Here is a 26614-nt window from a genome sequence, read left to right on the forward strand (position 1 = left end):
TTTTACATTTAAGTCTGCATTCCTTTTTTTTTTTTTTTCCTGCATGTGAATATCCAGTTATTGGTGGCTCAGATGGTAGAGAATCTGTCTGCAATGCCAGAGACTCAGGTTTGATTCCTGGGTTGGGGAGATCCGCTGGAGAAGGGAATGGCTACCCACTCCAGTATTCTTGCCTGGAGAATTCCATGGACAGAGGAGCCTGGGGGGCTACAGTCCCTGGGGTCGCAAAAAGCTGGACATGACTGAGTGACTAACACTTTCACACTGTCATCCAGTTATTTAAGCCCCATTTGTTGAAAATATTTTTGGTCCACTGTGTTGCCTTTGGTCCTTTGTAAAGATTGGTTAACTATTTTTCTGTGGGTCTGTTTATGAGCATTCTCTATTCTGTTCAACTGATCTGTCTTTTCAACAATATTTTGTTGTTTTTGGCTTTGCCATAGGGCATGTGGGATCTTAGTTCCCTGACCTGGGGTCAAACCCACACCCCCTGAAGTGGACATGCAGTCTTAAACCACTGGCCCACCCAGGAAGTCCCACCACACTCCTAATTATGGCAGCTTTACAGCTGGCTTGAAGAGAGGTAGTGTGAATGTGTTCTTTTCCTTCAATTATTGCCTTGGCTATTCTGAATCTTCTACCTCTCCATGTAAACTTTAGAATCAGTTTGACAAAATTCAAGAAATGATCTGGTGGAATCTTTACTGAAATTTCATTGAATCTTTAGACCAAACTGTAAAGCACTGACATGTTGACAAGTCTTCCTATCCATAAACATAGGCTATTTCTCCTTTTAGTTTTTTAAAATTTGCTTCATGTTTTGTAGTTTCCCTTACATAGATTTTATGCCTATTTTATTAGATTTATACTTAATATTTCATTTTTGTGGTGCTAGTGTATATGGTTTTGTATTTTTATCTTCAAATGCCACTTGTTCTTTGCTGGTATACAGGAAAGCAATTGACTTTTATCCTACAATCTTGCTAGAATCACTTATTAGTAATGAGTTGGGAGAGTTGTTCTTGATTTATATTTTCTACAGAGCTGCCTGCCACAGGGTTGGAAGTGTGGGTCAGGTATCGGCAACTTTACTAAGAGCTGGATTTGACAAAAGTTAGCTACATTTACTGTCTAACACTTTCCCTGGAAGTTGCAAACCTTCAAGACTCCAGAGTTCCAAAATCATTAAATGGATTTGCCACTGTTTAGATGGGGAGATTCCTGGTGCTTCCTATTCCACCATCTTCCACAAATCCTCCCCATTTGATTCACTTTTATTATTCCTCTATATTGATATCCTCCATTCAGTGACATATAATTCCTATACTTTCCTTTAGTTTTTTGAGCATGTTTAAAATAAATGATTTAAAGTCTTTGTCTAGTACATTTAAAGTCTGAGCTTCCTCAAGGAAGACCCTGTATATGGGTGCAACCTTGTTTCTTTAGATGCCTCGGAACTTCTTCTTGTTGAAAACTGCTATTTCTAATATTATAAGGTGATGGAAATCAGGGTCTTCTCTATCCACAGGGTCTGTCTGCTCTTCTCAACTGATTCTGTAAAGTCTGCATTCTTCATTGTTTGTGGCAACTGAAATCTCTGGACAGTCAGCTTAGTGGTCAGCTAGTGAGTCATCACACACTTCCATAAAACCCTGAAACCAAAAAAGAAGAGAGAGAACAGCATTCCCAATCTGCAGGTGGGCTGTGAGTCCTGGGCATGCCATCAACGCTCAGCTAGGAAATCTACAACCCCACTGGGGCTCTCACTTCTTGCTGGCACAGAAACCCAAGGTCAGACAGAGGTGCAAGTTTATGGCTTTCTCAGGTCTTTCTGAGCATATGCTCAGAAAGCAAAGGTTTAAGGTTTTTTAGAAGAAAAAAAAGCAATTTTTCTCTTTGTAAGAAAGTTTTTTTGTGTGTACATGAGCTGGAGGGGACTGTGGTTAGATGACCCCAGTAACTCACAGCCTGATAAACTCTAAGGCAGAGTGCTGGGCTCTGAACTCTGATGGACAATACGAGATGCTCGACACTGACCAGGGTCACAGCGCTTGCCCTCGGGAAGCCCCTCCCTCCAGCACCTCATCATCCAGAGCATGCAGCAGTGCGCTTTGTTCAGAGTGTGGCTGTGCTATCAGACAAGGGGCAGAACAAAGCCACGCCAAGATGCAGACGGCAGCTCATGCCGACTCCTGACCTGACCCCAGAGGCTCATGCTGGTGTCCCAACTCCTCTCCTGCCGCAGTCAAGTGACTATGTGCCATGAACGTGCAGGGCCCTGGACAAACAGAACAGGGAACATTACATCCCAAAGACACAACTATACCACGCAAAGCTGCAGAAATCCCCACAAGCTGACCAACACTTCAACATCCACACGTGGATATTCAGCTTCCACTTTATTTTAGTTATAAAACAATTGCCAAAACACAAAATAAAAAAAAAAAACACACACAAACACAGTATGTTTTTATTCCTTCTTTTGTTGCAGAAAATAAATAACCGTCACATATTCCATATGCTTGTCTATAAAAGCATTTCTAAAAATGTAATTTACTGGATTTAACAGCATAATCTTTTTGGCTTTTCAACTGCAGTATCATACAGCAGATCATTTTATTTTACTAACTTTTCAAAAGCACTTGGGCTGCAGCAACTTTCGATAAAGGCCGTTTGTGAGCTTAAAAATCTTTTTCCAAGTTATTTTTTAAATGGTTAAACTGAATACAACCAGGTCTTAAATTTATTCTATTTAAGAGGAGAATATAGTTTTTCTTTTATAAAAATTGCCCCTCAAACTCACAAACACCCAAATGGACATAAAAAGTGGGTCTGTCTTCATAGAAATTAACAAAAGGAAGGAACAAGACACAGCCGGCCCCCGTGAAATGCATCCAGCCAGGCATGCGCCTCAGAGTACGGACGCTCACGACTCCAGTGTGACCCTCGGGACTTTTTAAAAGAACAGTGTTCAGTCATCTAAACCTATGTTTCTGAAAAGGTAGGACATAGACTCCCCATTGTGAATCCGACGGATGGCTTCTGAGAGGGTCATGCTGATATCCACAGTTTTGATTTTGGGGCACTGGAGCTTCTGGATTTCATGTGGAATTGTATTGGTAACCACCACCTGCCAATCAAGAGGAAGAAAGGAGAGGTCGTAACACCAAGTAGCCTCCTGGATGGGTCTGAAAACGTGACACATTCTCACCCTTCTGAGTCCTACTTCCAGGACTGGGGTCTACTCTGCCTTCAGCATGAGTTCAGTCAGTGTGAACACAACCTGCATCTGAGGTTAAGGTTTGCACCCACTGTGACAGCTATACAGACAGATGACAGCAAGTGTGGGCAAGGACGTGGAGAAACTGGAAGGCTCACTCACTGCTGGTGGGAACGCAAACTGGTTCAGCTGTGTCGGAAAACAGCCTGGAGGTTCCTCAAATGGTTAAACATAGAGTTACCGTGTGACCCAGCAATTCTTCTCTCAGGTAGACACCCAAGAGAAATGAAAACATCTCCATCGGAAAACCTGTATATAAAAGTTCATAATAGTGTTATTTACAATAGTCAAAAAGAGGAAACAACCCAAATTATGAATAGAAAGCAAAATGTGCTACATCCAGGCAATGAAATACCATTAGGCAAAAATAAGGAATGAAGTACTGACACCTGCTGCAACACGGGCGAACTTTCAAAACATTATGCTAGTGAAAGGAGCCAGACACCAAAGGCCATGGTATTATACGATTCCATTTACATGAGAAGGCCGGGTTAGGCAAACCTGTTACAGAGACAGACAGCGGATTAGCGGCCACCTAAAGATGAGTGGGTTGAGAAGAATTGCAGGCAGACAACGGGTAAGGAGTTCCACTGTGGCAGCCTGAAAATGTTCTAAAAGTGAGGGTGGTAATGGTTGCACAATTTTGTGGAAATATTGAAGATTATTATATATTTACTTTTTTAAATGAATTTGTATTGGAGTACAGTTGACTTATGATGTGTTAGTTTCTGCTGTACAGCATCGTGAATCAATTATACATATGCATATATCCACTCCTTTTCAGCTTCTTTTCCATACACGGCATTATAGAGTATTGATGGGTAGAGTACCCTGTGCTATACAGCAGGTCCTTGTCGATCATCTATTTTATACATCATAGTGTGTATATGTCAATCCAAATCTCTCAATTTATCCCTCTCCCTCTTTCCCCCTTGGTGACCACAAGTTTGTTTTCTACATCTGTGACTATTTCTGTTTTGTAAATAGGCCCATTTGTACCATTTTTTTAAGACTCCACTTATAAGCAATATATGACATTTGTCTTTCTCACATACTTTAAATGGGCCAGTCATAAGGCATGTGAATTACAGACCTTCCTCCCACCCACCATCCAAGCTTTCACTTTACATGGTTTCAGTTACCCCTGGTCAACCTCGGTCTGAAAACATTACATGGAAGGTTCCAGAAATAAATAACCCATACATCTTAAATCATGCAGAGAGCCGAGTAGTGTGAGAAAACCTCACACCGTGGTGCCCCATCTGGGAGGGGGCTCATCCCTCTGTCTGGCAGATCCCACCCCGGCAGTGACTCACAGTGCCTGTGACCAGCGGACCCTTATCTGCCTTAATAATGACCCCAGAGCACAAGATCAGTGATACTGGCAATTCAGATACACCAAAGAGAAGTTGCTAAGTGTTTCCTTTAAGCAAAAAGGCAAAAGTTCTCAAAGAAAGAAAAAGATTTTGTGCGCTGAGATTGTGAAGATCCATGGTAAGAATGAATCGTCCATCTGTGAAATTATGTAGAAGGAAACAAATTCATGCTGGTTTTGCTGTTGCACCTCAAACCACAAAAGTTATGGCTACAGTGTGTGGTAAGTGCTTAGTTAAGACGAAAAAGGCATTAAATTTGCACAATAGGGTATGTTATTATAATAGTTATATTTTATCATTAGTTATTGTTAATCTCCTACTGTGCCTAACTAATAAACTTCATCACAGACTACACACAGGGTTCAGTACTATCTTGCACAGTTTTGGACATCCCCTGGCAGGCCGTGGAACCCATCTCCTGTGGATAAGTGGGACTTTGGACTTCCCTTGTGGCTCAGCTGGTAAAGAATCCACCTGCAATGTGGGAGACCTGGGTTCAATCCCTGGGTTGGGAAGATTCCCTGGAGAAGGGAAACGCCACCCACTCCAGTATTCTTGCTTGGAGAATTCCATGGGCTGTATAGTCTATGGGGTCACACAGAGTTGGACACGACTGTGACTTTCACTTTCCGGTATATCTCAATAAAGCTGATATTTTAAAAAGTTAAGATTTGATAAAACATCTAAAAAAGGAGAAACAAACATTTTTCAAAAGCTATAAAAAAAACAAACTCAGCCTTCTTTAAAAAACACAGAGGATAGAAATACTTCTCAAGTTATTATTTATAATACATATTTCCTACTTCCAAAATAAGCCTCAAGATAGTTCATAACAAGAAAGTCCACACACGAGACTTGAATGGGACAGTCAGGGATCATGCCAAACCAGCGCTAAGAATGCAATCACCTGGCCACCGTGAGGACTCAGACTGGCTCTCTGCCTGATCTTCCAGGAATGTACAGGAGACAGCACTTTTATTTCTTAAAAGATAATAAGCATGTGATTCACACAATCGCTGTGCAGCCAGCCAGGCCCTGGGCCGAGGTGGACAGAGCAAAGCAGGGATGCCTGCTTGGCTCACTTCAGCCAGGCACTGGGCCGAGGCAGACACAGCAGGGCAGGGATGCCGGCTCGGTTCACTTCACCAGCCAGGCGCTGGGCCAAGGTGGACAGAGCAGGGTAGGGATGCCTGCCCGGCTCACTTCAGCTGGGTGCCACAGGCACGTAGGAAGATGGCCAGCATGCCCTCTTCTCTGTCATGTCACGGGCATCTGTCCAGGGGCAGTTGGGCCTCAGCATCAGGCAAATAGGGTCTGAACCCACGTGTGCCTCGTGGCTGCTCAACCTGAGGTCCCTGCATGTCTCTCACTCTCCCCACAGGGGTGTGTCGAAGCTCAGGGTGGGTGTGTGCCTGACCCCGGGCAGTACTTGCAGGGACTGTGTACTCCATCAATAGAAGTTACTAAAACTACCACCCACTGCCACTGTCAGGAGCAGAGGCTACAGCCAGTGACCAACAAAACAGAACTCATGCCAGGAATCCACTCTTAACGCTCCACCTACTCTCGTGACCTCAGGTCAGGGGCCCACATGCACCAGCAGGTGTGCCCACAAGTGGCCTGTCTCTGTTACCTCATCGATGGCAGACTCCTCGATCAGCCGGGGGGCGTCGGAGGACAGCAGGCCGTGGGTCGCCATCACGAAGATCTTATATGCACCCCTCTCCTTTAGGGTCTCTGCAGCGGCCAGGAAGCTGTCTACATCGTCGATGATGTCATCCTGGCATTACAGACGCAGCAAAAGACATGAGCACTTGTGCAAAGGTGAGTCTAGACCATGGGGAGAGAGGAGGGACTAAAGACTTGTGCAGAGGTGAGTCTAGACCATGGGGAGAGGGAAGGGGCTAATTCTACTATGACATGCTCGCTGTCCATGGGGACCTGTCCAGACAGCGAGGTCACTGGCTTCCGTGGTGTTCCCTCTGGGCCTCCCGGCTGGACAGTCATGACTCCTGGGCCCTTCTCTTTCTGTCCCTACTTTCCAGAGCAACGCCCCACCAGGCAGGGGCTCCAGGAACATGCACCCGTAAGTTCATGCCCAGTACGGCACCTGTTAGGAGATGCTCTGACTCCACCAGGTTCTTTCCCCTTTGGTGCTACTTTTCCTTATTTTCTGAATTTTCTCCACTGGGTGGATGGGAAATGGGGTCTTATATATATATATTTTTATAATGGGAAGACAAAAAATACTATCAACAAAATACACAGTCTAGTGGTTTCTAATCTCACAGACGCCCAGTATGAGGTAATAGAAAATACATATGGTGGTTTCTGTTCCTGGATCCTGACAGCAGGCTTCTAAAGTGGTTGTAGATGCCTCAGTAATCAGAGCACGACAAGAGTCTCTTGTCTTTACTTAGTGACTCTGGAGGGCTCTTGGGCGAGGGCTGGTCCCAGAAAGACCAGGCCATGATGAGAAGCCTGGCATTTTCAGCCCCCTCAACTCCTCCAGAGAGGGAAGGGGGCTGGAAATGGAGTTAATGACTCCCTCACAGGGTTCAGGGAGCTTCCAGGTGGTGCGCCCCAACTCCACGGGGACCCTCCCAGCTCTTGCCCTGAGCATCTTTCCCTTCCTCTGGCTGCTCATCTGAGTCCTACATCACATCTTTTAATGAACTGGTGAACGTTAAGTTAGTGTCTGCCTGGGTTCTGAGAGCTGTTCTAGGACATGTCCGAGTCCAAGGAGGGTCCAGGGAGTCATGTCAGACAGAAGCTGGAGGTCACCTAACAACTCCAAGTTTTTGGACCAAAGCAAACATTTAGCCTAAGACACCCACCAACTTAAGTGATATTTACCTGGCCATAGCACGATCCCCAGCACAATTAACAAGGTGAGCTGACAAGCTAACGAGGGTAAATACGACAACCAGTAGCGACAGAAGAGGTGCACGTACCACAATGATGGCGATCCTGCCTCCAACGTCACCAACAACTGTGATCGGGGGCTTTTCTTTAGGAATCAGCACTGGTCAGGAGAGAATACACACACGTTTCTGCATCTGATTTCCTGACATCCCTTTATCTGCCTAAAAGCAGAGCCCCCAAAAGAATTCAGTTGCCATAAATCCTGATCCAGGAATAACACAGAAGACTGGCTCTCATCACCCAGACCAGAGGTCAGTGCTGCTCCTACATGGACATCGCCATGGAGACAGACACACGGCCCTGTCTCCCCTAGCCCTTCCTGAAAGAGCCACTCATCCTCCCCTCGGTGCCCCTGCCCTACTCCCCTTCCCCTAAGCCCCAAATTCCAACCTTCTCTTAAAATCTGTCTTCTCTCTTGCTAATCTGTCTGTTGACAGTTTTATTTCACTGCAGCCTCCTGAGCAGTGAACCTAAAGAGGCTAGAGGAAAAGCTTCTTCTCCCTAACAGACTTAAACAAAAGCAGTATTTTTTTTCCCATCGAAAAGGCGTTATTAAAGCTTGAAAGAAGTTTCTTAAAGACAAAAACAAACTTATACACAACTCCAACAGCCAGTCACAGCCACATTCCTCATGTTCCCTCCTGGCCCAGGCAGAAGACAGTGAATAAGACATTGCCTTATTCACACACATTCCTCAAGTTTTCTCTTGTTTCCAGTCAATTCTTTCAATGGGCTGCATAATGAGTGGTGCTGATGAGACACTCTTCACCAAGGCCTCCCCTCTGAACCATTTACTTGTCTAGTATTTTACACCAGAAATACCAGGACCATGAATAACTTGTGCACCTAGAGCTTTCTGCCCGTGTTAACCTCTGCTCTAGCACATACTACTGAGTGGATGAATGTGATCCCTGATGGGCCACAAGTGAGTCTAAACTAGGCATGTTCATGGGTCTTGCTGGGATCAGACAGGCCGCGCTGCTAAGGGGCCATCAGAGATGCACTTGTCACAGCCAGAAAAAGGTACCAGTTTTTGCCAACTTAAGAAACAGACAAGAAGTACTTCACATTCAATAAGGAGATTAAGTCAGCCTTAAAGGCAAAGAGGAAGTGACCCGGGGCTGCATGCTTACTGGGGATCTCCAGGCTGGGGTGGATGGCGGCTGCGCTCCTGACCATAGGCGGGGAGTGCCGCCCATCCACCAGGTCGGACTCGGCGTCCTGTGCTTCTCCATGAATCACCGCAATGCCCAAACGCAGGCGCTCGGCGAAAGACTGGGCCCTAGGGAGAACAGGAGGTGGGTCACAGCCATGCAAAGTGGTTTCTACTCATGTCTACGGAGAAGTATCACAGGAATTCAGAAAATGAAGTTTCCGAAAGGATTAGTGAAAAAGGAGACTGAAACAACCTCAGCTTCCGGGAATCCAGGACAGAGTGTGGAGAACCCACCTGACACACGTCCCCCTGCAGGGCCTGTGGGCATGCAGCCAGCGAGTGAGCCTGTGCTATAGGCTAGTTCACCTCCCTGAAGCCTCTGCTTCCTAGCTTGGAGCTATGCACTCTCCCTGCTCACCTGGTTAACAGTGAGAACCAACACGTGAGGCAGAGCGTGCTAACGACTCAGCAGAGTAGGAAGGCTCAGATGATGGGGGGCATTTTTTAGCAATAAAGTGTTTTTAGATGCAGGGGATGTACAATGTTGGTGGTACATACTGCTGCACACTGAACAGACTGCAGTGTAGTATAAACATAACTCTAGATGCACTGGGAGACCAGACGTCCATGTGACTCACTTTACTGCAACGCTGTTTTCTGGAACCCACACCACCCCTAGGGCGTGTCTGTGTCTGACATCCTTTCAGTCAAACACAACTGCAGGTTCTGCGGCCCTGTCTCATCAGTTACTCCAGTTACATGGAACTCTCAGCACTGCCCCATTTGCACACCTGTAGTGTCTGAAAGTTTTGTAAAATGTCACTTTTTAACACATACCAATCAGTGGCTTCTTGGCTAGATAGAATTATCTGTTAATAAATTACTGAGTTCTCTGAATAAAAGGCAGTAAACAACCTCAAAATATATTTGCTGGCAAAGATGTGAAGATGAACCACCAGCAGCTACCCCAGGGCAGGGCTGGGACTCTATAGTCCTGGACACTTCCTGGTAGGAAATGTGACCGGCAGTCACAGACGGGGACTGGGACAAGGGAGGACGATGAACCATCACCTAATAAATGAAATCGGCAGACAGGCTGTGCACTATCAGCTCCCAGGTCAAAAAGCAAGGGCCAGAGAGGGAGCTGCTGCAATGTGACCCAGAACACTGGGATTCAACAGGCTGGACTCAGGTGTGGTTTTTCACAGCAGCTGTGAGCACCCACCTACCTCTTGGCTGAGGCCGGAGACTTGGCCACGATGACGGCGTTCCTGTAGTCTGGGATCTGAGAAGAGGAGGGGCTGGGTGACTGCCATGTCTCCAAAGGCTGCTCACACCAGCTCCACAGTCAATAAAAAGCAACACCCCAACACACTCAGAAATGTCAGCTGGTCACTTGAACGTTTTCCAAAAAGAGAGAAAACTCAAAGTAAATTTCCTCTTTGGAAAATGAAGAAATGCCTACCTAAGGAAAAAAATTATCATCAAGACATGAATCTCATAGACTTATTTTAAGAAAAAAAGTAGAGTTAATCAGTAATAAGCTCATATCTCAGTGGCAGCAAAGATGGTTTTATAAAGTCAACAGGAAGTCCTCTCATGGACCCCTGTTACATGTAATTTCACAGCCCAAGGATGATACTCACTGGACCTGAATCGAAGGCATTTGTCAACTTCTAAACAAGTGATTACTTAATGTAACTGTCACAGCTGATGAAGAAAGAAACCAGCCTGCTAATGGAATCAGCCCAGCACTCTTTACAAAGATACTAAGAGCCCTTAAGAAAATAAGCAAATGTCGGTCTACATTGAAGCCCTTCACTTTGAGCATCTGAGTGACCTGGATAAAGATGATGACAACTGAAGAGACACCCAGTACCAACTCCTCAGAGCTCACAGGACAGGACTAGCAATGCTTTTCAGCTGAGCAGTAGTTTGCTGTTTCTGATTTCATCTGGGCAATATTTTCAAACCATGTGCTTAAAATCTAATCAATTCATTAAATTATGTTATTCCATTCAGATATATCCCCATTGATTTCTCACAATTATGCTAGCTTGGTGAACTGGAACATAAGCACTCACCACCATCTAGCACATTGCACAATGCCTAGCATGTGGAAAAAACTAAATAACCAATACTTAGTAAACAAACAGAACCCTGATGAATTTGAAGAAGGTTCTATTATAGGTATACCTAATTGGATAAGATGTCTCTCCATCTGGTCCATCTACACACATAAATAGCACAAAATATTTTCATTTTCGCATGTTCCTCATCTTTCCTGGGAGTCTTTATGAACTGTTTTATGTACTTCCATGCCTCACTGAATATCATCAAACAGCACCAAACCCAACCAAGAGGAGAAATAACTAATGAAGGAACAGTTACTAAAGCAAAGAAAAGGAAACTTTAAAAGAAAGGACTTTTTAAAATAAAAACAGGTCTACTTCCTCCTCGGGACTCAAAACAGGAAATCATATGCATAAAGAAAGAACAAATTGTTATGAAGGTGGAGGTTATTATGGTCAAAGTAAGAAGGTCAGCAGCTGGCTGGTTCAGGGGCAGGATGGACGCGGCTGCAAGAAAATGTCAGCAAGAGCAAGGCATGGAATTTTCCAACCAATTCAGTACAGGAGAAAGCAAAACTTGAACAAAAAACAGTTAAATAATATACAGACTAGATACAAGATTTCAACATCTAATAGCTCGTGAAGAAAGAAATGAAAAATCCAAATTACAGAAAACAAAATTTGTAGGGAATGGAAAGGCCCCACTGAGCATCCAGTGAGATGGATGATGGTTCATCTCACTGGACGCTGGTTCATGGGTCATAGATGTCCACAGACATGCCATGTGGAGATTTCAAAACCACAGCAAGAAGATAAAGCACTATCTCAAATGGGAATTCTGTCCAAGTGCAGATTAATACAGCCCTTCAGACAACCTTAATTTTTGCAGTATCTAGTAAAATATTAAAAATGTAGATACTTTTCAATCATGATTCCACTTCCCAGTATATTTCAGAAGAGCACTTGTTTAAGTACTGAGAAAAGCAGGTACTGCTTTTAGTACTTGAAGTACTGAAAAAAGAATTTTCAGTGCAACATCACTTAAAATTTTTTTTTTAATAAAATGTTTCACTTAAAAGAATGAAAATTTAAACTACCTAATATCCAGCCAAGAGGGAAATGGATGAAAAACCTGTGGCTCATTTAAACTTGTGCTTTAACACCTAAACAGGCAGCTACTTATATTTACATTAACTAAACTCAAATGAAATCAAGGATTCCATTCTCCAGTCACACTGGGCACTTCAGCTGCCATTCTGAAGGCAGAGTGAACATTTTCACTGGCATAGAAAGTTCTATCCATTACAGTTGGTCTGAACTTTGGAATACTGTGTAGCAATCATGAAGAAAAGAGGTAATCCTATATATCTAAACATGGAAAGACCACCAGACACCAGCTGGGGAAAGGAAAGACAGTTACAGAACAGGAAAGGAAACAAAGTTTCAGAACACAAACAACGTATCAACTCTTCCCGGCCCCAAATTGATATCTGCAACTATGTGTACATTGTAGAGGGAGAGAGGGTAAACTCAGAAGGTACTAAGAGGATTCAGGATTCAGGACACACCCCAGGCAGGTAGGAGGTGCCCTGCAGAGGGTCCGGCCCAGGCTGGTGATTCTAGGCACCTGAGCTCCAAGAGAAAAAGAGCAACTTCAGAGCTCCACAGATGAAGAGTCTCAAGTACACCAGTTACATTCATAAAGTCAACTTTAAGCAGAACATGTCAATGTTAATTCTTCATCGAGCCCAAGATGGAGATGCACATTTCAGCCTTAAACAGAAGGCTGAGAAGTCTGAGCTAACTCACCTCCTCCTGAATGTACTGTAAGAGGAAGGGAGATGCTCTCAAGTTGTCAACAGGTATATTGAAGAAGCCCTGGATTTCCTTCTGGTGTAAATCCATAGTAATGAGATGAGTCAGACCTTTGAAAACAAAGCAGACACACACACAGATTGTTTCATGACCAGCTGCACTGTACGAATAAGAACTACATAAAATAAGATACCATATGGAACAAATTACTATCTAAAATTACTCTCTCATCAAAAACTCAGCCTCTTTATTCCTCAGATTCTTAGTACAATGAGATTATGAGATAATAGAAAATATAAATGCTGGTCTCTGCCCCCAGGACAGAACTCCTAACCCCTTGTTACTCCCTCAGTGCTAAGAGCACCAGGAGCCTCTCTTGTCACATCTGGTCTGTGACCCCATCTGACACAGAGCTCCTGAAAGCTCTGAAGATGGGCTCCTGGACATGGCTGGTCACCTTGATGGGAAGCTTGGCATTACCAGGCTTCCCACCCTTACTGTCCAGAAAGGGGGAGGCACTGGACATGGAGCTGATGAATGACCACGCCTCCCCGAAACCCCAAGAGCAAGGGCTCTGGGGAGTATCCGGGTGGTGAACACGGATACTCTCCTAAGCAAGTGGGGACCTGGGCTTTCCCTCCTCAGAAGGGAAAGACTGATGATTCTTCTTACAAAGAGATGCACGGTTTCCACACCAATTTAAAACAGCCAAAATCACAGCGATGAAGAAATGCCTCTAATAATTCTATGAGAGAGATTCCCTCTCCCTGAAGTTGTGTCAGTAGGCATGATAAAGCCAGATTAAGACATGTCTTCAGATATTAAGGTAAACCTCACATGCCTGTAACTGGAAAAAATGAAGAATCTTCATCCCACTGGCTCCTTGAAGGATATTTGAAATGGAAATACACACACACACACACACACACACATAATTCAATTGGAAAAATTTTTTAAAGCAAAATTTTCCCAAAAGAGCAAGAAAGTCTGGTGGCCCATCATGAGCAAGACTAGGAGGGCAGGGGACCTTCTCGGGAGCTTGATGGCCCATCTGCTCCCTTCAGCAAAGTTCTCAACAGGGTGTGCCTGGAGGTCACTGGGGTTCAGGTCTGGTCATTTTCTGTTTTGGTTTTGCCTTCTTTGAAATGCTACAGGAGAAATTTATTCTGCAGTAAGTGTGTTAAAAGGTAGTATATGGGGACTTTTTATTCTTTTCTCTCTGTGCAAACTCTTTGTGATGTGTGCCTTCTATAGTCACATATACAAGTACACATTTGTGTGCATGTGCACACACACACACACAAAGTAACAACTCTGAAATTATTGAGAAACAAGGGGAGACACTTAGGATGTTACTGAAAAATGCACAACACAAAATAACACATAGGATTTGCAAAATATGACAAGCTGTCGTGGGAAAGAGAAGAGGTGAAAATAAAGAGAGTTCCTATGTTAGAGTAGCTGATTCCAATGCCTTTTCTAATTTAAAAACAGCCTTAATAGGACTGCCACCTGCCATTTCAACTTTTTAATCTTTTAAACAAAGAATTTAGGAAAAAATAAGTTGTCCTCATGAGCTTTGTGTTCAGAGAGTTTGGACCAGGAGCAAACTGTCAGCATGGGCGTCTGTTACAGATTCACCATCTGGAAGCGACATCACTCTGGGCACTCTGTCCAATGCTCTGAGTAAGTGAACATGAGGCTTTATGATTCCTCAGGTAAAAATGCAACTCCCAGACCCCCATCAACCATCAATGCCCGCCCCTCACCGGCTTTGCACATCATGGAGGCCAGCAGCTTGGAAACGATGGAGCCCCTCTTCCTCATCTTGCACTGCTTGCTGTAGGGGAAGTAGGGGACCACACCGATGATGCTCTTGGCGCAGGAGGTCTTACAGGCATACACCATGATCAGGAGCTCCATGATGGTGGTATTCACATCCCTGCAGCCCAAGGGCAAAGACCAGCAGGGAGGGTATCAGACTTGCCACGACCTCTCTCAGTCCCAGCTAAGCATCAGCAAGATGCCACACCCGCCTCGGCCAAGACAGGCTCCAGACACACAGAAGAGACAAATACCACTCTTCTCCGGCCTCCATCAGAAGCCCCCACGCTGCCTCTCAGCCAATGACTCAACTTCCTTTCCCACCAAGAACAGCACTGTTCACTCCAGTTTACTCAGGACAGAGCTCCAGAGGCATCCTTAGCTGCCCTCCTGTCCAGACACTGGCAGCATCTCACACTCCACTGCTGCCCTGGCTGAGGCCCACCTCCCCAACGGATGGCAACAGCTGCACCCATACGTTCCCTGCCCCTTCCCCCTGTCCCTGGCACTCTGTCTGCAGCCACTCTCTGAATAGTACCTGGCTGATCTTAGAGTCACGGTCAGATCACAGACTCTCTGCCCAGGACCCAGGGATGGTTTCCCACTTGGCCTGTGGCAGATGCCCAAGGCCCCACAGGGCTCCTGAGGCTCCTTCTAGATCTGCCCTACTCCCTCTCTGCACCCTACTCCTCCTCCACGCCAGTCCTCATAGCCACCTGAGGGCCCTCTGTCTAGGGGCCCCCATTCCTGCCCGGAATGACCTCCTTGCCAGCTGGCACCAGCTTCCAGTGTTTGTCAGAGGTCACCCACCAATTGACCCTCACTCCAGCCTCCTGCCACCGTCACGCCAGCTTCCTTGCACACTGTGCTGGTTTTCCCCAGAGCCCTCATCACCTCCTGACAAACTGGATGATCTACTTGTTCATTACGTCACTTGCATGTCACAGAACACAGGTTCCATGAAGAGCAGGGTCTGTGATCTATTCTAATCTTTTATGCCTCTTGCGCATCTGTAACAATGGCTGACACACGGCAGACACCTGACACATGCCTGTGAATAAGCGAGTACATGAAAGAGCAATGGGAAGCCTGGAGCTTTCAGGCGAGCAGCTTCTCTGGATTACAGAAAACTTAAGTCAATGGACATAATTTTCTTCACTTAAAATTTTTCTTATACTTTTAGTAAAGAGAGGCACTTATTTTACATATAAATGCACATTTAGCATGCAGCAATTTTTGGAATCTCTAGGCTAAAAACTGATGTACTATACAAACTCATTTCTAGACATTATTAAAAACTGCTGAGTTAAAATTTTCATCTAAGAGGCCTTCAGGGACATGTGTAAACAGAGTGGTGTTTGATCAAGGACTGGTGCAGACACCTCACTGCACTGAATCTTCTACCCAGTGTACACACCTGTGGCTCGACAATTTCTAGAACACACGGCTCCCAGACGTCATGGCAGACAAAGACACATCTGCCTTCACTACCATCTCTCTTCTCCTTTAACTTATGATGCGGCAGGACAGCACACAGTGACCACATTTAAATTATCCACAGGAAAAGCTTTAAGAACCCAACTAAGTGAACATCTCTCCTGCTGCTTATTCTTTTTGGGAACTAGAAGAGCTTCCCTATAAGCTCCGTGAGACTCTGGCTCCTGACAGTGAATGCCACAGGTGCTCACTGTCCCATGCCTCTCCCCCAGTGCGCGGCTATCCCCACACCAAAAGGACACAGGAAAGTCAGCAGCTATGTCAGAAAGATCAGCTGAGTAACATCGGGCTAGTTTTAAAACAATCTTAGTCCTTCTTGTCTGGGTAACTCTTATTATATTAGACATTCAAACCCAAACAGAGACCCAGAAAGCAACAACATTTCTGGTGGATAAGCTACTCACTTTGAAACAGTCTGAATGATGAAAACATCTTTTCCCCTCACAGATTCTTGAATTTGTACTCTTGTTTCTGGCAGGAAAAGGGGAAAAGAGAAGAAGGGTGAAGAAGGCACATCATTTTAAAAAAACACACAAGAAAATCTGCACCATTCCCGAAGGTTATAAACTATGGAAACTGGAACTGTTACAAACTCACTACAAGGCTTTAGATTCCACGGAGGATAACAAACACTGATTAACACACTTCGAAAATGCCACCTGACACTAGGGCCACACCAGACACATGCACTCTGCCTCAGGGGACAGATTCAACCCAGGCCAAGCTCATGCTTCCGTCAGCTGACAGCAACTGCCTTCGGGTGAGGTCTGAGGATGAACCTTTAAGTCCCCAGCTATGACCTGCCCCATATTCTCTATGGAGCTGGTATTAGTGGGGGTGGGAACATCATGATGGCCCACCCCTGTCTGCCTTCCTGCAGATAGAACTCACTGGACACTGAGGCTGACTGCTCAGTTATGGCCGGGCTGGAATGGCAGGTACCACACAAAAAAGCCATCACAAGGGCACAGGATCACTCACCTCGGTCAGGCTCCTGATACACCTGCACTTTGCCCATCTCCACCCCTAGCCGCCTAGAGAAGAGAAAGAGGAACAGAGCGGAAACATTAATAGAACAGACAACATCTTTACTATTAAGATGGTTTAGAAATTGATGAAAATAAAACAAATTTTAAAAATAGAGACATTACTATTATCACATTTAAAGTGGGTCTCAAACTGTTTGGTCACCTAGCCCATCACACCTCCACCCCACACCTACCCTGTCCTGGGGCTCCCTGTGCTCCAGCCACATTCCTGCTGTCTCCTTTCTGCCTGGAGGACTCTGCCCCAACTCCCAATTGCTGCCATTTCCTGTCTCTCAATTCACATTCCACCCACAGGTTTATAGGCACTTGAGCACCTCAGCTAAGGCGGCACAACCTGCCCCATCTCTCTGATTTTCCTGTGCAGATCACTACCTGAAGTTATCCTGTTTGTCTGTTTGTTGACTTTCTCCTTGTCTGGCGCCTCCACTAAAGAAGGAAGGATTCTGACCGGCTTGTTCACTCTTATACCCCAGTATCTAGATCAAAGTATAGTACACAGCAGGGGTTCAATATTTATTTAATAAGTTACTAAAATTATACTGAACTGTAACCTGTGAACTACTTTCATATAGCATAGACCCTTCATTGTTCTCTGTATTCAAATAGCTCTATACAAATGTAGCACCTCACACAATCGCTGGCACTCAGGAGTCCTGGTAAATGTCTCCTGAATCCATGTGTAGGAGTGATGACAGTTTACAAAAGGTGAAGCCTTGGTGCACTGATGACATGCAGATTCACTGTAAAATAGCTGCTGTCAAAGTTAACACCAGCGCCAATATGCATGTTAAACGTAAACCACCACTGAACAAGCACAGGCTTTCACAGCGTGATTATACTCACTCAGCGATCTTCTTTGAAAGCTCCATACATGATGAATTCGAATTTGCTGAAAACAACACCAGACCCCCTTTGGTTATGTTCATCTTGGCTTCTGATTCAGGTGGCGCCACACAAAACATCAAAACCTTCTTGGTTTTCCAATTCTCAGCACCTAGAAAGATAACAAATATGTTAAAAACTGTCATATGAGATGAAATACACCTGAATATTTTTGAACAGCAAATGAGCTGAAGGAAATTAGTTTTTACCATAATGGAGTCTTTCACATTGAACGTGTATATGGACAAGTAGGGAGTCTACTTGAATTTATGGAAAGATGTCATCATACGACTCAGTTATTTTCATGACTACTGGGAATAAATGATAAACTTACAAGAAAGGTGGAGCTGAAGAGCTCAGTGTTTTACTGTTTGCTGCTTAAAGTCAATTACGACAACCTTCTTTTAGTTTCTGACAACAAAATTCCTCCTGGATTAACACACAGAAAAATGGCAGAGCCATTAGCAAGGACACGAACTGACTGACCCTTAAACAATGAATAAATAACCCATGCACACCCAGCTATCCCTGTAATACCTGTTTACTCCAAACCCCCACCCCCACCACGCCCCCGGCCTTGCAGCTGTCCTGGGTCCTCTCTAAGCCTGACCTGGTCATCGGCACTTTCCTCAACTGTTAACACAAGGTTGAGCAGATTACAATAATCTTGAAGGAAAGTGACTTAGCCCCATAACTGACCAGCAGCAGGGCACAGAGAAAGACCCTGGCCTAGAGGCCTTCAGAGTCATCCACATGTTCCTCCTCCTTCCACTCTGGGGCGAGTGTCCTGATGGAGAAAGGCAGGCAAAGGACTGGGTGCAGGATCAGCAGCCCAGGAGGCCTGGAGGGATGGAAGAGTCTTCAGAGCAAGCCTGCTACATTAATGCAGCTGTTATGTTTATGTGGCTGGCTCTTGGAAGGCTGGTGGAGGGAGGAAAAGTCTGGAGCCCCTATCTTCTTTGTTATTCTTAAATTTTAATTACACAAGTACATTCTCCTTGTAAAAAACTGAAACATGAGAGTTTAGACTAACGTCACCAGCTCGGATCCGATCCCAGGCTCCTCCCACCCACCTCCCCGGAAGAGACAGTTCTTATTACTGGTTTGATACAGATACCATCCGGCTGTTTACACATTCATACATGTGATCCCCATTAAAAAAAAAAAGTATAAAAATTCATTTGTAACATAAAAAGGGACCATCATACAACTCTATCTCTAATCTGCTTTATTTTGAAACAATGTATTTGAGAACCCAAGGAGAAAGCATAGGCCCATTGTGTACTTTCTAACTGTTGCCAGTGCTCCCTGGTGCAGCCAGGCTGCACTGGCAGGTCACTAACCCAAACAGGCCCCCCTGCGCATGCGTCTCCCTCTGCAGTAACTGCCAGGGGGAGCCAAGGGGGCACAGGTGGGTGACTCATGGTCCCACAGGCAGGCTAGGAGAAAACACTTCCTCTTAAGAGGCCTTCCACAATGGGAAACGTGGGCCATCCTGCTGGACTTGGCCTATTAATTACAAACAGAAACATGTGAACAACTGGCCAAAGCCCTAAGGAGACCAAGAAGGACCACTGGTGGGTATAGCGGAAAGTGGCTTTGGAGCAGGGATGAGCAAGGTACATGCAGGATAAAACAGGTTATTTCTGTAAATGAACTATACTGGAACACAGCCATGCTCACTGTTTACAAACTGTGGATGCAATGGCAGAGTTAGGTGTGGGCTGCAGAACCTAAAATATTACCTGGCCCCCTACAGAAAATGCATGCTGACCCAGCTTTATAGCATAGAGTCGGGCAGGGGGGCTGGTGCAAATGAAAGAAAGAATACTATTTAACCCTTGACACTCAGAATTGGAGGAGATCCTGGTTGTCTTCTATCACCATCTTGCAACCCCTCTACAGCTGTGTTTAGGAACAGAGGTCTGGAAAAGGAAACCACAACAAAAATAAAACTCATCCTCCTGTAGTTATGAACACAGGCTTTAGTCAACCCAGGTTTGCATCTTAGCTCCTATTTGCCCTCAACTTACTGCAAGATCTCACATAAACTAACTTCTCTCACCCTCATCCATGCCACTGAATACTGACCTTATAGGGTCACTGTAAGATTAGCTCCTGTACAGCACTTAACACACTGCCCCACATACAGGATACCCTTGGTAAATAGAAGCTACGAGGAGTCAGCTTGTAATATGTTCACTATCTACTGAACAAGCACGTAATATGCATGGGGGTGGCAACCTTTATGCATCCCCCAGTCTTCAAATAAGAAGCTTCTTAAAGGAAAACAGCGTTCTTGAGTGGACGTGTAACACTGAGAATCACAGTGTCTGAAGGGTAGAAGAGTCCTCAGAAATAACTCAGTCCATCTCTAGGACTCCTACCAATGAGCCACTCCAGACATCTGAACAGCCCGGACCCAATGCCCACACCCTGAGGGATGTCCCAGCCATTCCAATCCTTCCTCAGAATACACAATGATTGCTTTCCTGGCAGCTGCCACCTCTGGGCTTTGTCCTTTCCTTGAAGATTTATGGGAAACCTCAAATTCCTTCTCCTCTAGGCAGTCCTCAGCCTATCTCAAGATGGCACTCTTGACCTGGGCCTGGCATTACTGATCATGGTTTAAGTCCTTCATCACTGACCATGCTCTCTAGGATTCCAGTCCAGGCTTCAATAGTGAAAACCTAAGACCCCAACATACCACAGGCAGGGAGATTGTTTGGGAACAGGTATCAATATAGCCATGTTCTCCGACTGTTCATCTCAAGAGCTTGTCAAACAACAGAACTAGCTGCTAGTTTCAGTTCTCCTTTTCCTACTGTAAATTCAAATTGTGTTCTTTACCAAGCTTCAGGAAGAGTTTTAAAGAGAATCCTCAGAAGCAAGATAATCACCGGGATGGGGGGGCAGAAAGTTCATTAGCACAAGGCTTTAGTGTGAACAGAGTGTAAAGACAACATTCCCATTTCTCCCCCCATAAACTTCAGTTGCCCTTACATTTATCCTAAATTAACTCTGGAATGTGTGAGAATTACATACAACACATGAAAACACACTCTTTCCACAGAATCTCAGCACCTCACACAAAGTGGGTCATACTTCTCTTTGAATGAGACAGGGCAATCTGCTAAGTCTCATGAACCAAACCTCACTGAAAGACTACTTGCTCTGTAAGTGCTAGCAGTCATCGTAAAAAAAACTGATCCACACCTCAGATGAGAAAGGCTGGCATCAAGGTGTGTAAACACCCTCCATCTGAAGACGGTTAGAGTTGCAATGTCAATACCCAATTTGTCTCCCCAGTTACCAGCTACGCGTTCTTGGCTTTCCCCTCTGGACAAGAGATAGAAGCCTGTTAAAAACAGCTTCCCCAGCAGAATTTAAGGCTCAGGACAACAGAGACTTTTTCCACTATGCTTTTCTCTGCTGTGTACCCAGGGCCTAGAACAGCACCTGGCAGACGGAGAGGCTCAGTACACGTCTGCAGATAACACATGTTGGTCAGATAAAGCCTGCCTCATTGAGCTGCACTGATTAACACACAGGGTTGAAAGCAGTTTGCAAGCTCAAAGGTGCCATAAAGAATTATTATTTTTATTCTGATGTTCTTCACATTTTGGGGATGTGAATTCTAAGAGAATTAGAAGGGCAAAGCCTATAATTAGATCAAATTAAGTCCCCAAGCCTCTGGGATCCCAGGCACTCAGCTGTCTCTCCATCAGAATGTTTTCTTTCAGCTAAATACCATTTCCTGAGTGCTCTGAATTCTTATGACAACTCAATAAAGCAGGTATTACACTGCAAGTCGACCCCTTTCAGACACTGTGCCAGGGGGCAGGGTGAGGCTTGGAGATGAAGATACTTCCTCCAGGCGGCCCTCCTGGAAGCAGGGGACACCAGGTCAGCTTCAGCTTGTCTCCCAAAACCAAGGAGGGTGACCTAACACTCAGAGTTACAGGCGGGTAGGACCTGACAAACACCAGGTTAAAAAAACGTCTGTAGAAAACTCGCCTTGTTTGGAGAACAATTTATATCACGTGCCAAAGAAAGAACACATGACTCGGTATTTCCCCTTTGGAGAATTTATTGTAGGGAAAGAAGGAAAAAGCTCAATGATGGCCACTGCATGGTTTTTCTAGGAGGACGACCGTGAACATATGGAAAAGTTACATAATGGGGGCAATTAAGTAAAACTCTGAATATACATTCAATAGAATAAAAAACGGTATATATCTGAGACTGTGTGAAAGTGCTTATGTTAAGCGGGTACAGAGCGGAATTGCATCTCCTCCAAGCTGAACTGGGTGATAAGGGCAATGGACCAAGTCGGGACAGGAATAGGGAGGAGACGGGCAGGACTTTGTGGGGTTCAATAATGTGGGCGAATCACTTTAGTTGTGTACGGAACATCTTCACACATGAGAAATCACACTTTCTCACTCCAAATCTCCATCCCGAATTTCTTACTCCTTGCAAAAGCTGCACACCCAAACCGCGTCAGTGTCAATAAAAGGGGGAAAAATCCGCACCATCACTGTGCAGTCGGGGTGGGGGGGACCCTGAACAGCAGAAGCCTGCCTCGGAGCCACATCCCAGCCGCCCTCGGGCTCTGAGCGCCGGCCGAGGAAGAAAGCATCTTTCCGGGCGACAGAGGCAGGCCCGCACCGCGCTTCCGCCCGCGGCCGCAGGTTCCGGACCAGCCGGACCGGCCTCGCGCCAGGCCCGCGGACCCCGACAGACCGGACCGCGCTGAGGGCGGCACGCGGCCGGCCCCCGCCGAGCCCCCCGCCCCTGCACCTGCGCCCCACAGGCCCGGCCCGCCGGCCGCGCCACCACCGTCGCCGGCTCCCGCCCGCCTACCTGGCCCCGACCCCAGCCCCGGCCCCGCCGCAGCTTCCGCTGCCGAAGGAGGAGAGCGCCTGTCCCCAGGCGGCCGGTCCAGGAGCAAAATGGCGACTCGGAGCTCGAGAACGGCGTCCGCGGCGACAGCGAGGCCTGGGGGCGGGGCCACGTGGGCGGGGCCTCAGGAGAGACCCTCTGCGGGGGCGGGACCCACCGAGGAGAGAGGCGGGGTCTTCGAGTCCAGCAGGAAAGTGCTAGGCCGGACGAGGGGCGGGGCCGACTGGAGGGGTGGGACCGGATCAGGCGAGGGGCGGGGCAGAGCCTCCAGTACTAGAGGAACGCGATCATCACCTACACGTGAAAGCAGGTGAGGACTTGCTGTTTGGAATTACAAATGTCTGGGTTCAAGTCTTTACTGGCCTGTAACCTTGGACTCCAGTACTCTTGCTTGGAAAATCCCATGGGCGGAGGAGCCTGGTAGGCTGCAGTCCATGGGGTCCGAAGAGTCGGACACGACTGACCGACTTCACTTTCACTTTTCACTTTCATGCGTTGGAGAAGGAAATGGCAACACACTCCAGTGTTTTTGCCTGGAGAATCCCAGGGACGGGGGAGCCTGGTGGGCTGCCGTCTATGGGGTCGTACAGAGTCGGACACGACTGAAGCGACTTAGCAGCAGCAGCAGCAGCAACCTTGGGCAAACTCACTTCACCTCTCTGTGCCTCAGTCTCCGCAGCTGAAAAGTGGAGATGATAGTAGCACCCATCTTAGGGACTGTTGGGAGGAGTAAGCAAAATAACACCTACTGAGTTTCCAGCACAGTTCTTGGCGTATAGTAAACCCTCTATTGTGGTTAATTACAGTTATTTGCTTTGTTGTCCTTTCTTCTTTTATCATAAAGTAAGGAATTGGTGCTTGCCTGTGTTCCTTATAATTTGAGTATGTTTTATATATGTATAAAACATAATAATTGCAAACACATATGGAGTGTGTCAGGTGAAGTGCTTACCACATATTAAACACCGTAGCTTATTTAACCCTCACAGAAGTATGAGATGATCTTATTATCTTCATTTTAATAGTTGTGGGAACTGAAACACTGACATTAAACAAATTGCCTTATGACAAGGGCTTCAGCTGTAAACAATCCTCCTGCAATGCAGGAGACACAGGTTCGATCCCTGGGTCTGGAAGGTCCCCTGGTGAAGGAAATGGCTACCCACTCCTGTATTCTTGCCTGGGAAATCCCATGGACAGTGAAGCCTAGTGGGCTACAGTCCATGGATTCTCAAAAGAAGGACACAACTGAGCGACTAAACAACAAAATAACAAACAACCTGAACAAGAACTTCCATCCAGGTGGCCTGGCAGCATGGTCTGCATTAAGTCAGGCCCTATACTGTGCCCCAGCTCCAGTTCTGCTTTGACTTTTTAACTAGAGTGAGGCTTGAAATCACTCACGAGAGGCAGCACAGCCAGCTAAAAGCAGCCGGTCCTCACAGTCCAACCTCCTAATTTACAGTGTGAAATATAAGCATCTCTATTTACGAACTATAAATTAGCTATAAAATGCTTTCTGATATGGAGTCATTTCCTTTGCCTGACAGCTTTACAGGGTCTTACCTCTGTGAACAACAAGGCCAGTGAGCCCACAGACAGATTCGTGTATGAAACTGAATCCCCTTCTAGGGTGCTTTGGTTTCATGCACTGCTTCTGCACTGACCCAGCCCTGACGCTTCTCACCTCCTGGTTTGGGTCTGCATTGGCTCCACCCAGCATTCCACGGTCCAAGTGACTGGATCTGACCAATCAGGGCTACTCATCTCTCTCAGCTCGATGATTCTCTCCAACGGCAGGCTCTGAGCCAATCAGTTCAGTTCAGTTCAGTTCATTTCAGTGACTCAGTTGTGTCCGACTCTTTGCGACCCCATGGACTGCAGCGCGCTAGGCTTCCCTATCCATCACCAACTCCTGGAGTCTGCTCAAATTCTTGTCCGTGGAGTTGGTGATGCCATCCAACCATCTCATTCTCTGTCATCCCCTTCTCCTCCTGCCTTCAATCTTTCCCAGTATCAGGGTCTTTTCAAATGAGTCAGTTCTTGGCATCAGATGGCCAAAGTATTGGAGTTTCAGCTTCAGCATCACTCCAAGGGACTCTCAAGAGTCTTCTCCAACACCACAGTTCAAAAACATCAATTCTTTGGTGCTCAGCTTTCTTTATAGTCCAACTCTCACATCCATACATGACTACTGGAAAAACCATAGCTTTGACTAGATGGACCTTTCTTGGCAAAGTAATGTCTTTGCTTTTCAATATGCTGTCATAGTTTTTCTTCCAAGGAGCAAGCGTCTTTTAATTTCATGGCTGCAGTCACCATCTGCGGTGATTTTGGAGCCCCCCAAAATAAAGGCTGTTACTGTTTCCACTATTTCCCTTGTTTCCCCATCTAATTGCCATGAAGTGATGGGAACAGATGCCATGATCTTAGTTTTCTGAATGTTGAGTTTTAAGCCAACTTTTTCAGTCTCCTCTTCCACTTTCATCAGGAGGCTCTTTATTTCTTCACTTTCTTCCATAAGGGTGGTGTCATCTGCATACCATCTGTCATCTGCATGCCATAATGTTGGTATTATCTGCATCTGAGCCAATGGGAGCCCAGAAGATGCTTGAGCCTCAGTGGGCTACCTCTCCAGTTGATGCAGTCAGAATAACTAGAGGATCCTGAATATGGAACACTGAATTCCTTCCCTCCATCCCTGAAGTCAGTGTGGACTGAGTTTCCATCATCACAGGGGCCTGGCTGTTCTCCTCTGTTTACTTCTTTTTGTTCTTCCCCACTAGCCTGTTCCCCTATCCCTGAAATACAGGGCCTTTGCATATGCTGTTTCTGCCTCTGGGGACAGGTTCCCTCCTACTGCCCTCTCCTCCATTAACTCCTACTTAAACTACATCTCAGTGCAATTGTCATTTTTAAGCCTTTCCTAAACCACTCACCTTCTCTAAGGAAAAAAAAAATTCATGCACTTTTCCTTCCTTAGGCTTATCGTGATTGCTAACTGTGTATTTGTGTGTATGGTCGTTTTATAAATATTCCCATCCCAGACACGGCAGGCAAGTTCTTGTCTCTTTTGTTGATCACTGTTTCCCAGTACCCAGCACAGTGTCTGGCACAAGTGTAGTACTCAAGAAATGTCTGAGGGTGACTTCAGAATTACCTCCACCCCGATGGAAAGGAGGTGGGCAATAGCACCACACAGGGACAATATTCCTGATAATTTAAAAATCGTCTCCACTAAGTCAGTATGAGCTAGCTCCCACATATTGTGCTCCCAGGATTTGGCAATGAAATTGCCAGTTTCTCATTAGTTTCTCCTCATTGCAGGCATGTAGTTTTCAGTTTCCTTTGCTCTATTATGTCAGTTACCACTTATCCATCCACTTTCCATTCTCCAAACTCTTTTGAAATCCCTCATAGGCTGATGCCTTATCTCCCCCTCCTTCTTTATCCTTGGGGTTTAGGCCATGCGAGGGAGCCATGGTGGACATCCAGCCCAGACGCCCCACTAGTGACTGCAGCCCCAATCACTACTTGACTTCAACTGCGTGAGAGACCGAAATGAGAACCACCCAGGTGAGCAAACTCAACCCACAAAAAATTGAGATATAATAATAAAACTTTGTACTAAGTCGCTGCCTTTGGTGGTGTCTTTGTGTGTGTGTGTGTCTTTTTTTTTTTTTTTTTTTGGGTCAATGTCTTTACACACCTCTATGGGTAATGAGCAAGAAAGGAGCAGAACCAGAATCTAAAGGTTGTGGTCAGTTTCACTGTAATGAAGTTTTTGGTTAGTCTGTTTCCGAGCTTGATAATCGCTTGCAGAGCCTGCACAT

The 26614-nt window shown here is 45.8% G+C and overlaps 1 protein-coding gene across 3 annotated transcripts; it reads right to left on the minus strand.

Annotated features, from left to right (window-relative positions):
* PRPSAP2 (phosphoribosyl pyrophosphate synthetase associated protein 2) lies at nucleotides 191–22882 on the minus strand. 3 transcript variants are annotated; one of them, XM_018064761.1, is made up of 14 exons: nucleotides 22743–22882; nucleotides 18211–18305; nucleotides 17838–17988; nucleotides 16927–16979; nucleotides 16350–16416; nucleotides 14394–14566; nucleotides 12619–12734; nucleotides 9967–10022; nucleotides 8715–8863; nucleotides 7611–7681; nucleotides 6290–6436; nucleotides 3019–3130; nucleotides 2198–2278; nucleotides 191–1652 (listed from the first exon to the last, which is right to left on the minus strand). In XM_018064761.1, exons 3-14 carry the CDS (start codon nucleotides 17954–17956, stop codon nucleotides 1633–1635), a joined length of 1164 nt encoding a protein of 387 aa, XP_017920250.1. In that variant the 5' UTR covers nucleotides 17957–17988; nucleotides 18211–18305; nucleotides 22743–22882; the 3' UTR covers nucleotides 191–1632. The 3 variants fall into 3 exon arrangements, with proteins under 3 accessions (XP_017920250.1, XP_017920251.1, XP_017920252.1); XM_018064762.1 differs by lacking the exon at nucleotides 18211–18305; XM_018064763.1 differs by lacking the exons at nucleotides 191–1652; nucleotides 2198–2278 and having other exon boundaries at nucleotides 2381–3130; nucleotides 22743–22881.

Source organism: Capra hircus, chromosome 19, assembly GCF_001704415.2.
Source record: "Capra hircus breed San Clemente chromosome 19, ASM170441v1, whole genome shotgun sequence".
Taxonomy (NCBI): Eukaryota; Metazoa; Chordata; class Mammalia; order Artiodactyla; family Bovidae; genus Capra; species Capra hircus.

What these genes read in the sequence shown, in the direction of transcription:
- PRPSAP2 (XM_018064762.1), bottom strand. Translation starts at nt 17,956, where the DNA reads ATGTTTTGTGTGGCGCCACCTGAATCAGAAGCCAAGATGAACATAACC. An exon ending in TCTCCGGCCTCAGCCAAGAG is followed by an intron (nt 8,864 to 9,966) that starts GTAGGTGGGTGC and finishes TGTTCTCCCTAG; the next exon opens with GGCCCAGTCTTTCGCCGAGC. An exon ending in GCAGGATCGCCATCATTGTG is followed by an intron (nt 6,437 to 7,610) that starts GTACGTGCACCT and finishes CTGTAATGCCAG; the next exon opens with GATGACATCATCGACGATGT.